Genomic DNA, 13,001 nt, shown 5'->3' with positions numbered 1-13,001 from the left:
CGGGATCCGCCTTCCCCCGCCCCTGCCGGGGCGGGGCAAGTTAATTTGGGGGTGGGGTGGAGGAAGGGGCGGAGGATGCGGTCTGGGAAGGAGCTGACACCCTGGCGGAGGCCGCGGCCGGGCAGTCCCCGGGATGAGCTCCGGGGCAGGCGGCGGGCCGCGCAGCCGGGGGAGGGACCCGGAGCTCCAGGTAGAAGCCTCGGGAATGCGCGGGGCTGAGGGACGCAGCTCCTGAGCCTAGTGCTTCAGAGAGGGCGGCTGCAAGAGAGCTGGCGCGGCGGGGGTTGGGGGCTGGGGGGGGCCGAGGTGGGTGTTCGCGGGTTGAGCCGCGCACAGGAGCAGTCGCGGGCAGAGTTGGGGTCGGGGAAGGTGGACAGCCCCAGAACTCTCCAAGAGCAAACTCTGTCCCTGTTGTCGTTTCTTGTGAGCTTAGGGTTGTGCCCAGTTCCTATGGTGACCGCTTGGCTCCCTCCCGCCGGCTTCGGGCCGGGTTGGTGGGGGTGGGGGGCTGTTCTGTTTGGAAACGCTCTGGAGCGGAGCGAAAGAATTTGGAAGTCAGATTTGGGAGTTCAGTCTGGCTCTCCCTGGCTCCCGAGCTCTTACTTGGAAGCCCCTTCTTTATAGACTTTGGGGGTGAGGGGCTGAGGTTACGAAGGTATTTGCATTAAAAGCTCATGTAATTTCAGTAGAAATTATATACAGTTATATACAAGGAAGGCAGGATGAACTAGCTTTTGTTTAAAAAAAAAAGAGAGAGAGAAACAAACTGAATTATCCTATGCGTGATCATTAAGGCTTCGCAAAAAGTTTGCATAAATGAGACAGTGCTTTTCTTCTTCCAACTTAGGTCTTTATACCCCAGGATAAGTTAGTCGTTTGTAATTTTCTCTGCTGCTGTCCATTAGACACTTTGTTTACAAGTAACTAAAGTGTTTGCAAACACATGTAACTAAATAGTGTAACAATCGGTTTGTAACTAGAATAAAATTAGTTATAAGTATAAAAGGAATGTGTCATATTCAGATCTGCTTTCAGGAAAAAACTGATTCTTGTTTGTATTTGAATTCATCAATGAACTAGACTCCTCATTCTTCTTAGGTTGTTCAAGTAACTAGGAAGGTACATTAATGAAATACCTCTTTTAAAATCTGAACTTTGCTGTTTTTCAGTGGGAACTTCAAAAATATATCTTACAAAATAAATCTCAGCCCTAGTTCATTTTTTTTGTGGTACCAGAAAAAAAATCCCTGCTTACAGCATAGAATATTAGAATATTAACCCTTCTTCTCTGGGTTTCTGTTTTGTTTTTTTTTCCCTGTCTTCTTTTGAATAGTTCATTGTTTAGACCAGTTTGTTTTAGCGTAGTTTGATTTTGAAGTCCTCCATATCCTGAGGCAAGTAGCGCAGGTGTTATTCTCTTTCTTTTCCAGTCAGACACCTGTCAGTCTCCCCAGAGTTAGCCAGCATCCTGACTTCCATGAAATCCATTTCCTTACCGTTTTACCACCTTTGTATGTGAACATGATAGTTTGGCTTGTTTTGAACTTTATCTAAATGGAATTTTACTAAGTGTTCTTTTGCATCTCACTTCTTGACTCAACATTGTGTTTTTTAACTTTATCGTTGCTGTTGCTTCAGGTTTAGGTTGTTGATTAGTGTTCTGCTATAAGGATATGCCATAAATTTACTCTACTATTCGTGGATACTGAGGTTTTTACAGTTTTGAGCAATTAATGTGCAACACTGATATGAACATTCTTATACATATATCCCAGGATAATCTTTTAAAGTGAACTAGTTGGTAAGTTACTTCCTTGTGTCTTAGTTAGACGTTAAACCTTTATTGTATTATTAGATTCTTTTAGTCCAGGAAAAGCCTCTTGAAAACAGCTACTTAAGCCTTTCTTTTGTTTCCAGGAGTTCTTGATAAACCCAGCCTATCTTAAGGCTATTATTGTTTTATGCTATTTTGAAGAGACAGGGTGTTTCTTTACTGTATAGTCTAGGTTGCAAGAAAGAAAAGCACTGAGGATTGGATAGAAGGACTAAAAAGGTTATTTCTTTTTCTTTCTTAAGATAGGTTTAAACAATGTGGCCACACTATTTTGTTTGAAATAAATTCCCAAAACATTTTTTCACGTATTTTATTATAAATACCAAAACTTATTCCAGAATTGTTCATAAAGTTTTGGGTGATTTTTCTACATCCTCCTGTAGACTACTTCAGCGTATATCAGTCTTAAAATTTTGGAGACAGTTTTAAAAAAAATCTCAGCTTTAGTTCACTTTTTTGTGGTACCAGATTTCAAAATCCCAAAAAAAGTCCACTAGTGTTTTCCATTATTCTATGAAAATACTTAGTAGACCTTTGCCAGGCACATATTGTATGCTTTCTGTTTTGCTCAACATTGGTGTTCTTTTTAGTTTATGATCTTACCTCCTATTTCACTGATAAATTAGAATTCTTCCAGGTAGGAACACCCTCAGAGTTCTACCCCATTCTTATCTAAATCCTCGTCTAGCCTTGTTTTTCTCTTTCTTGTCTCAGAGGACAGTGCACACCCTTTACTTGGATTTCCTCTTATTACTTTAGGGGCCCTTTTCTATCAGTTAACATTAACCCGTGCCTTAGAGAATATTCGTTGCTTCTGAACTGTAGAACTTCTTCTGAACCTGGAGTCCAAAGGTTTTAGGGGGTTCTTGAACCCTCCTGAAATTGTCTGTAAAGTTTTGTGTCTGTTTGCATTTTCCTGAGGAGAGTGTCCAGGGGTTTTGTTGGATTCTGAAAGGGGTTTCTTGGTGGAGAGAGAATTTTAAAATGTTTTTCACCTCCTGGAATGACACTTCCACAACCTTGGTCTTCAACCAGTTTTAGCTCTGTCTTGAAGAGGTTTTCATTTTCTGTTCCATTTTCTTTACCACTTAGTCATTCATAACTTCTCTTCAGACTTGCTTTCACCTTAACCCTACTATTGAAGTTACTCTATTTCACCAAAATTCATTATTTTGAAAATGTCACCAAAATTCATTATTTTGAAAATGTTTTATTGAGTACCAACTTTGTGCTGGGCACTTTAGACATTAGGCATATAACAGTGAGTAAACAGTAGCCTAGTTCTCTTGGAGCTTTTTAGTGTTCTAGTAGAGGGAAACAGGCAGTGAATAAATAAATGATATAATTTCAAGTAGTGAAAAGTGCACAGAGTATAATGAGAGAGTGGCTAGAAGAGAGGTTACTTTGAGTAAGAAGTCAGAGAGGACCCTCATGATTGAGCCTAAGAGCTAAGGGCAAGAAGGAGCCAGCCATAGAAAGGGCTGGGCAGAGTGTTCCTGGCAGAGAGAAAGCAAGTGCAGAGGCCTTCAAATGGAATTGAAGAACAGGAAAAAGACTTATAAAGCTGGAGGGGGAACAAAGAAGAGAGTGGCTGTGTCTCTTTAGAGAACTGAAGTCAGGGACGAGATCATGTAGAGCCTTACAGGCCACAAGAAGAAGTTTGGATTTTGTTCTAATTACAGTGGGAAGCCATTGGAGTGTTTTGAGCGGGATCTCATTATTTTAAAGTGATTGTTTTATTTCTGGTGCGGAGAATGGTTTGTTTGTAGCAACAGTAGAAGCAGAAAGACCAGTTAGGAAACAACTGCAGTAATCCAGTTACAAGATGATGGTGACTTGGACCAGGAAGGTGATAATAAAAATGTACAGAAATGGAAGAATTTATACAGTTTGGAGGTAGAACCATAAGGCTTGCTGATGGAGTACATGGGTTTCAGGGAAAGAGAAAAATAAAAGATAACACCTTCGTTTGTGACCTGAACAAGTGCACAAACAATGATCTGCTTTAAATATGTTAAAGTTGAGGTGACTGGACATCTAATAAACACAAAATGATGTAAGTGCTCCAGTAGGGGTGTTTTCATTGTTGTTTGGGAATATAGAGAATATATCCTGAGTCAATTCGGGAAAGTAGAGGTCAGAAATACTTTTTTCCTAACCATTTTCTCTGTGTTCCCTTATCATAAATATACTTTCCTCTGATGTGACACTAATAATGCTATATTGTAATTTAATATTTATTTGAATCAGAATTCCCTAGATATATTGAGGTTGAATTGTAGGTTTTTATTTGTTTTCCTTTTTTTAATCCCCAAAATCTAATTTGGCTGGTTCATTCTTATTCTGATTATACATTTGTTTGATAAATGAATAAATATGACTCTTACAATCTGATAGCATGAACTAAGCAGTGATAATGGGGGTGGAAGAAATATATTTGAGAGAGATTTTTAGTGACAAGATCAGTAGGACTTGCTGGCCAATTAGATAAGGTGAATAGTGAGAGGAATTATAATAGTAACAGTAAACAACAATATATAGTACTTACACTAACTCATTTAATCTTCACAATAACTCTGTGAGACAAGTATTGTTACCATCTATCCGTGTTTTATAGATGAGAAAACCATGGGCAGAAAAATAACTTGCCCAAGATTGTGCGACTAACAAGTGGTAGATCTCAGATTTTGTATATAGGCAGTCTGACTCCAAAGTTACATACTCTTAACCAGTTGAGAATAATTCTGATTCTGGCTTAGTTGTTTGTGATAATAGTTTGCTGCTTACAAAATATTTTCACATCCATTCTCTAAGTTCTGTGTATGAATACAAGTTCCATTCTAATGGATATGACTTTAAAGTTAACAGAGAAGATATTCAGGTGCGCTGAAGATGGGAATCTGGTAGGCCAGCAATTAGATAGACTGATCTCTCTCTCCTCCAGTGATGTTGCCTCCGAATCATTGGAAAGAAGGTAGAAATTCCAGTATGACCATTCACAATGGTCTGGGGTAGACTCTTGGCCTCTTCCCGCTCTTCATAGACTGGCTTGATAAGTAGTTTTGCAGAGTCCCCATTTGACTGCTTCAGTTTACCAAAGAGAAGAAGGAAAGTTCACTTTTGTTGCATTAGCCCACTGCTTTATTATCAGCATCAACAAATTTTTATAGACACCCTCCTATTATATGAAGAACTCTTTGCAAGTTGGTAGGAAGAGCTGTAGGATACTGTTTCTTCTTAAGAATCTAATAAGTGTTTGGAGAGACATGACCAGTAAAAACAAATAGCTTCAGTTATTGTCCTGTAACCATTATATGCAGAAGTCCTTGTAAGGGAAGTGATCGTTACAGGTTGGGAAAGACAGAAAACATCTTGAAGGATATTGAATTCTTCATATGGGCTTTAAAAGTGTTTTTTTAGAAAGAGAAAGGGATGAGAGCAAAGGTTGTGCAGAAGGTAAAATGTTTCTAAGTGTTTGTATAAACAATGAGTAGTATAGTTTTTTTGTCTTGTTTTGTTTTTTGTATGCTATATGGGAGGTCACCTTTCATTCTTTTCTTCCAGGTGAGTATCCCCTTATTGCAGTACCACTTGCTGAATTTTTTTGCTTGGTTTTTCGTTTGTTTGCTTGTTTGTTTGGGAAGTGCATGGAATCGAACCTGGGTCTCTTGCAGGGTAGATGAGAATTCTACCACTGAACTACCCTTGCACCCCCAATAGTTTGGTTTTAATAGAGAAGTTCTAGGAGGTGTCACGTAGGAGATAAATTTGGAGAAGTGAATAGGGACAGAGCTATAAAGAACTCTAAATGTTAGATTTTGTTAAATAGATCCTTCCTATTCAAAATGTGGTCCTTCGTCTAGACACATAGGCATCACCAGGCAGCTTTATGGAAATGCAGACTCTCAAAAATACTGTGAATAAGAATTTGCACTTTAATAAGATTCCCAAGTGATTAGGATATTCACTAAAATTTGAAAAGCACTGTTATAGTGAGTAGTCATTTGATTTTGCTGTCCTAAATCAGATGTTTATGAACTGGGAACACATTTTTCCAACACAGCATAGGGAATGGTAGTTAGGATTTTTGTCTAGTACGTAAGACCTAAATAATGCAGAATTTAAAATAATCTGTGAGATCTAATGCTGAAGTTCAGCTGGGGCAGTAACTGGTGGAATTAAAAACCATAAAGCAGATTTGTGTCTATTTTGGAAAAGTGTAAAAGGGAAAAGGGAAATAATTCTGCCAGGCTAAGTGCTGGGCTGCACAGGTTGTAGCACATGATCAGTGACTGGGAAGCTCTTCATCCTATAGTTCCCTGAGCACTTTTTTGAGAACAGAAACTGCTTCAAGGAAAGATCTGGTTTGCTTGTAGGAAACCCGCCCTTAATATAATGGCAAACTTGATTCAGGGAAGCGAAAATGTTTTTTTGGGCAATTTCTAAGATACATTGTCAAATAAATGAAAGCATAATGCAGAGTACTATGTGTAGTAGGCTAAGGTAAAAAATCTTTAATATTTGTTATTTTGCACATATATCTAAGGGATAAATTCTTAGTAATATAATTTTTGGGCAGAGTTGTATGGATTTCTAACATTTTGTAAAATTTTTCTTTATAAAAATTGTATCAGTTTACATTACCACCAATAATAAGAATCCTCATTTATATATCTGATTTTTTTATCTTTGCTAATCTGATGGCTAAAAAAATCATTATCTTTAGTGTAGTTTTCACTTATATTTCTCTAAAGAATGAGAGTGATCATCTTTACATATATTTAACAGTCATTTTAGTGAAATACCTATATTCTGTGCCCATTTTTCTATAAGGGTATTTGTTTTTTTTTATAGGAAATCTTTATATATTAGGGAAATTACTTCTTTGTGAAATGGGTAAGAAGTCTTTTTGCTAATGTAAAAAAGAAGCACCCAACATGTGGCCAGTGGCTACTGTATTAGATAACACAGGTCTAAAGATAAGACTGCTTCATTTGCTGCTCACCATACAGCGATTAGCAACGGAACAGAATTGAGTGTGTCTTGTTTGAAAAAGAAGAATCAGTATTAAAGTTTAATTTTAATTAAAAGGACTCAAAAAAAGTTGTGTAATATGAAGTTTTAAGAAATTAAATATTAATGAACCCCTCTTCGCTGGTGAGACAAGATTAAAAACAGTTGAAAAACATATCTAAGAATATTGGTAATCTTCAAAATGTGTTGGTTGTCGCTTGAAATCACAGAAGTGCTTTAAACTGAATTCCTGTGCATTGTTTCCCCTTCTTCCCCTAGGTTACCACCAAAGAACATGATTTTGGTTTAGGGGCTCCAGTTTCTGAAGCTGAAAAATACCAGAATAATCTCCAACTAGAACAAGAAGTGAGAAACCAAGATAGATTCATCGATACATTGAAATTACAGGTTACTTTTAGTTTATATACATATTACCATCAATTAATTTGGGATGGGAATGGAGCTGTTTAGAACAAGAAGATGGAGAATGAATAATCACTAATTCAGCACTTGTTTAAGTCTTATGGTCTAAAATTTAATTTTTAACCATTTACTTTAATATGCATAGATTTAGCGTCTGTGAGTGCAAACTTTTTGCCAGATGTTGAATCAGATGCTTTCATGTATATGATCTTACTTAATCATCCCCAACTTTATGAAATAGTGATATTACCCCCATTATATAGATATAGAAGCTGAAATTCCAAGAGGTTAAATAATTGTGATATTTGATTGAGTGACAGAATCCAGTTCTTGAAACTACAAGTTCACTGTTCTTTCTGTTTTCCTATGCTTAACAAATGGTATAACTATTAATAAAAGCTTTTAGAAGAGGCTTCCTTTTCCAGGAAAATAGAGTAGATATGCTTTTTCTTAATCTTCCTGCTAAATACAGCTAAAAACCCTGAACATTTTATATATAAAACAAACAGAAGACCTCGAAAGGTGGAGAGAAGAAGAAAGACTAGTTAGGGACGTAAAGGCAAGATGAATGATGTGTTGGTGAGTCCCTGGAATTTCTTTTTGCTTCGTATGTCCTAGACAGGGTACTGGAGAAGCTGGCTAAATGGGAATGCCAACAGGTACAGACAGAAAAAGACTGGAAAACCTTACCCTCTCTAACCAGAGTACCAGGAAAGGGGCAGCCTAAAATGGGGGACTACTTTTAGAAAATAATTACTCTACTTCATCATACAATAGCAAAAAATCCTACAGCCCCACCCCTTCCAGCATTGTCTGAGGAAAGAGCCTTAGACTTTGACCCTTGTTAGGCTGTAACAAGACCCCCAACACCCTCCCACTCCTCACCCCCCACCTCCTCCTGTGGTATCAGAGAAGGCTGAGTGGGAACCAGGACTTTCATCTTCACCAGGGGGAAGGAGGCCTCCAATTGTGTGGTATTGGTGTCAGCCTCTCAAGAACCCTAGCCATCTGCCCCCACCCAGTATTAATGAGATGCTTCTTTCCATCCTCACTGGGATAGTATTAGAGAAGGCCTAGTATAGAGTCAGTACTTTCAGTACCTCTCAGTCATAATAAAGCCACCCACCGTGGTGTCAGTGGAGGACATGTGGCAGCAATAACAATGTGCCTCTTTTCTTTCTAGCTAGGATGGTATCAGCGGAGGCCTAGTGGGAACCCCAAACTCCCCACTCTGCCTAGCAGTAAGAAGGAATCCCTCCATCTCCAGGTGTTACTGGAGACCATGTGAAGAGCCTGCACTTCACCCTCAACTAGCAGTAATGAGGTGATATCCCCCTAAAGCCTGCTAAAACACAATATCTAAATTAGATCCACAAACTTATAATACCACGTCTCAATCAAAATCATTTGCCATCCTGAGAAGTAGGAAACACTCAACTGATTGAGGAAAGACGATCAATATATGCCAACACTGAGATGAAACAGGTGCTAGAGTTATCTGACAGGTATTTTAAAGCAGCTATCATATAGATGCTTCAACAAGCAACTTCAGGAATGCTTGAAACAAATGAAAAAATAGAAATTCTCAGCAAAGAAATGAAAGCTATAAAGAAGAAACAAATGGAAATTTTATTTATTTTTTATACTAAATATTTTATTACATGCTGTTGCCAGTGTATATAAATAATTACCCATGTGAAATAGAAATTCATGAAAATTCAGAGAGGCAGATGTTAAGGACTGACAAAAGTAGAAATTTGTATAATATGGCACTGATTTCAAATTTAGCCCACCTTTGAATATTTACTGTGTTGTAGTTAGATTCAGTTGTCAACTTGGCCAGGTGAAGGTGCCTAGATCTATTGCTGGGGAAATGAGCCAATGGCATGTGAACCTCATCTGTTGCTGATTACATCTGCAGTCGGCTAGGAGGCGTGCCTGCTGCAATGAATGATTTCATTTAATTGGCTGGTGCTTGAATGAGAGAGCTCAACGTAGTACAGCCCAAGCAGCTCAACCCAGGCCTTTGGAGATGCAGAAAGGAATCACCCTGGGGAAAGTTGTTGGAACCCAGAGGCCTGGAGAGAAGGCCAGCAGCAATTGCCCTGTGCCTTCCCACTAAGAAAGAACCTCAGTTGAAAGTTAGCTGTCTTTCCTTTGAAGAACTATACATTAACTAAATAAATCCCCCTTTGTTGAAAGCAAATCCTTCTCTGGTGTGTTGCATTCCAGCAACTAGAAAACTAGAACATACTGGTTTGTGAAAGGTGGTTTAGGAAACCTTTGAAAAATTCATTTTACACAAAAAAGAACAGACTTTCTAGGGTCTGAAAGGATTTATACTGGAAGATACTCCAGTCAGCAGGGGATCATGTTGAGCATTCTGCAGATAGAATTGTTTCAAGTCTGCAGCTGCCTGGGAAACCTTTACATGGTTAAGCCAAGCCTTCAGCTTGAGCTGCTGAACCACTTTGCTCAGTTGGCAATGCTGGAGAAACCAGACATGGTATCACAAGAACAGAATCCAAATGGAAACTTTAAACCGAAATAAACTCAGTGAATGGGCCACAGCAAAGTGGGGAGCAGAGAAGAATGAAGCAGTGAACTTATGAATAGAACAATAGAAATTACTTAATATGATCAGGAGAGAGAAAATAGATTTAGGAGGAAAAATGAACAGAGCCCTAGGGACTCGTGGGATTATAGCAAAAAGTCTAACATCCAGGTCATCGGAATCCCAGAAGGAAAGGAGAAAGAGGATTGGGATGAAACACTATTTGAAGAAATATGTGAATACTTGAGATGGTGTTCTAGTTTGCAAGCTTCCGGAATGTGATATATCAGAACTGGAACAGCTTTTACAAAAAGGGAATTTAATAAATTTCAAGTTTACAGTTCTAAGGCAAGGAAAACACCCAAATTAAGGCACCAGCAAGAGGTTTCCTTAATTCAAGGATGGTCCATGGATTAGGAACACCTTTGTCAGCTGGGTAGTCACATGGCTGGCATCTGCCTCTTCAGGTTCAGGCTTGCTTAACACCTCATGGCAACATCTTCTGGGTTCCAAGTATCTACAAGCATCCATGTCTCTGTTCTCCATGTGTCTGCATCTGTGTCAGCTCTGCTGTGAAGTTTCTGTTGGTTCTGAGGCATCTGTTGTTTCTGGTGTTTCTCCAAAATGTTTCCCCTTTTAAATACTCTAATAAACTAATCAATTCACCTTGAATGGGTAGAGTCACATCTGCATCTAATCAAAAGTCAGCACCCACAGTTGGGCGTGTCACATCTCTGGAGATAATCTAATCAAAAGATTCCAACCTACAGTATTAAATCAGGATTAAAAGAAATAGCCACCCCCACAAGATTGAATCAGGATTAAAGAACTTGGCTTTTTTTGTGTACACAATAGATTCAAACCTGCACAGATGGATTGTATGGTGCATGAAGATATCTCAATAAAAATATTAAAAAAAATAAAAGAAATAATGACTTAAAATTTCCCAAATTTGGCAAAGGACATAAAAACAAATTAAGGTAAGCGCACAACTAATAGGATAAACAGAAAGAAATCCATGTTGAGATACTTTGTAGACAAAATTATGAAAGCTAAACACAGGAAAATCCTGGGAGCAACCAGAGAGAAATGATGCATTAACTATGAGGAACCACCAATTCAAACCTTCACAGCAGATTTTTTTTTTTTTTTTAACATGGGCAGGCACCGGGAATCGAACCCGGGTCCTCTGGCATCGCAGGCAAACATTCCTGCCTGCTGAGCCACTGTGGCCCGCCCTTCACAGCAGATTTTAATTGCAAAGCATGGAGGCCAGGAGTAAGTGGCACAGCGTTTTTCAAGTGCTCCAAAAAAGTGCTGTCGATCCAGCATTCTATATACAACATAAATATCTTCAGGAAAAAAAAGGGAAAATCGAGGTATTCTCAGATGTAGGAAAACTAAGAGAATTTGTCACCAGCAGACCTATCCTAAAAGAAAAGCTAAAGGAATTTCTCTAACCAGAAAAGAAATGATAAAGGAGGGAATCTTGAGACAACAAAAAGGAAGAAACAGCAATGCATAGAGCAAAAATATGGGTAAATAAATTTTGATTTTCTAAGTTTTTTTTCACTGTCAGATGTTCTCAATATATGGAAAAAAAATTTATGACTGTTATTTTATAAATAAGGCTGTATAAAGGGAGGTAAGGTTTCTACTCTACTCCTTCACTTGAATTGGCAAAATGTTGACTTCAGTACATGGATAAGGCATCCAGAGAAAGATATCTCAGCTCAAGGAAGGGTGATCTGGGAAGGCACATGACTGGTGTTTGCTGGTTCTTGTTCCTGATTCCATGGCTTCCAGCTTCTGATGCCAGTGGTTTCATCAAGCATCTGTGGGCATCTACTTAGCTGCTCCGGAACAAAACTCTGAGTTTCATCTCTTACCTTAGCATCTGCCAGGGCTGAAGATTTCTTCTCTTTAGGTGCTGACTGTTTCTGTGAATCCTTGGCTTAGCACCCGGGTTATTTCTGTCTCAATCTCCAAACATCTGTATCTACCCTGCTTGTCAGCTCTGAAGCAACTATTCACCAAGCATCTGTGAAAGTTCTCTCTGTTGGCTCTGGCTCTCTCCAAAATGTTTCCTCTTTTAAAGGATTCCAGTAAACTAATCAAGACCCACCCTGTATGGGCAGAGTTAAATCTCCATCTAATCAAAAGGCCACACGCACAATTGGGTGTGCCATATCTCTGTGGAGATAATCTGATGAAAACAGATCCCACCCTGTTAGCAATGGCTGCCCCCACAAGTTGGATCATGTTTAAAATACAGCTTTTCTGGGGTCCATAATAGCTTCAAACTGGCACAATAAGTAAGGCTCTAAAACTCAACCATACCAGCAACCAAGAGAATTGAATTGATATTTATAGAACACTACTCACCAACAGCGAAATACACATTCTTCTCCACGTGCTATGGAACATAAACCAAGATAGACCATGTTATTTGCCATTAAACAAACCTCAGCACATTTAAAATAATTTGTATTATACACATTGTTTTCTGGCCATGATATATTCAAACAAGAATGAATAGCAAAAAGATAAGCGGAAAATATCCAAATACTTGGAAACTAAATAACACACTTCTTAATAATTCTTGGGTCAAAGAAATAAAAATAACCCATGGGTCAAGGGAAATCTCAAAATACATTGAACTGAATAAAAATAAGAAAACAAGGCTTCATGACTTGTGGGATGCAGCTAAAGCAGTGTTGAGAGGAAAATTTACAGCCCCAAATGGATGTATTTGAAAAAGGGAGTATCATGATTATTTATGTTCCCACCTTAAGAAACCAGAGACAGAAGAATAAAATAAACTCATAAGAAATAGAAAAGCAAAAAGAAGTAGTAAAGATAAGGGCAGAAACAATGACAATGAAAACAGAAAAGCAGTAAAGAAGTCACTGAAACAAAAAGCTCATCTTTTTTTTTAAAGATCAATAAATTGATAAATCTCTAGTAAGACTGATGAAGAAAAAAGACACAATTACCAGTTCCAGGAAGGAACCAGGGGATATCACTACAGGCCCTACAAACATCAAAAGGATAATAAGATAATACCTTATGCACTTTAGTTTGTCGTTTAAAGTGGACCACTTCCTTGAGAAACACAAACTACCACAATTTATCCAATGTGAAATAGATAATTTCAATAAGTCCCACAACTATTAA

General features: G+C 38.4%; 1 protein-coding gene and 1 pseudogene across 6 annotated transcripts in view; one reads left to right on the top strand and one right to left on the bottom strand.

The window, feature by feature from the left end:
- The first annotated feature begins 40 nt into the window (after positions 1-40).
- Positions 41-13,001, top strand: part of TSGA10 (testis specific 10) — a 179,840-nt gene continuing 166,879 nt past the window's right edge. For 3 of the 6 annotated variants that reach the window (XM_077133843.1, XM_077133842.1, XM_077133840.1), the window contains exons 1-2: positions 55-190; positions 7,127-7,255. In XM_077133843.1, coding sequence (XP_076989958.1) covers positions 134-190; positions 7,127-7,255 — 186 coding nt within the window. In that variant the 5' untranslated portion in view covers positions 55-133. Of the gene's footprint in view, positions 191-7,126; positions 7,256-13,001 lie in introns of all 6 variants that reach the window. The other 3 variants (XM_077133845.1, XM_077133844.1, XM_077133841.1) reach the window with 3 other exon arrangements.
- Positions 9,543-9,775, bottom strand: LOC143661633 (guanine nucleotide-binding protein G(I)/G(S)/G(O) subunit gamma-5B pseudogene; annotated as a pseudogene).

Source organism: Tamandua tetradactyla, chromosome 17 (genome assembly GCF_023851605.1).
Source record: "Tamandua tetradactyla isolate mTamTet1 chromosome 17, mTamTet1.pri, whole genome shotgun sequence".
Taxonomy (NCBI): domain Eukaryota; kingdom Metazoa; phylum Chordata; class Mammalia; order Pilosa; family Myrmecophagidae; genus Tamandua; species Tamandua tetradactyla.
Note: the sequence above shows the minus strand (reverse complement) of the source record. Positions and strands in the feature narration are given on the sequence as shown.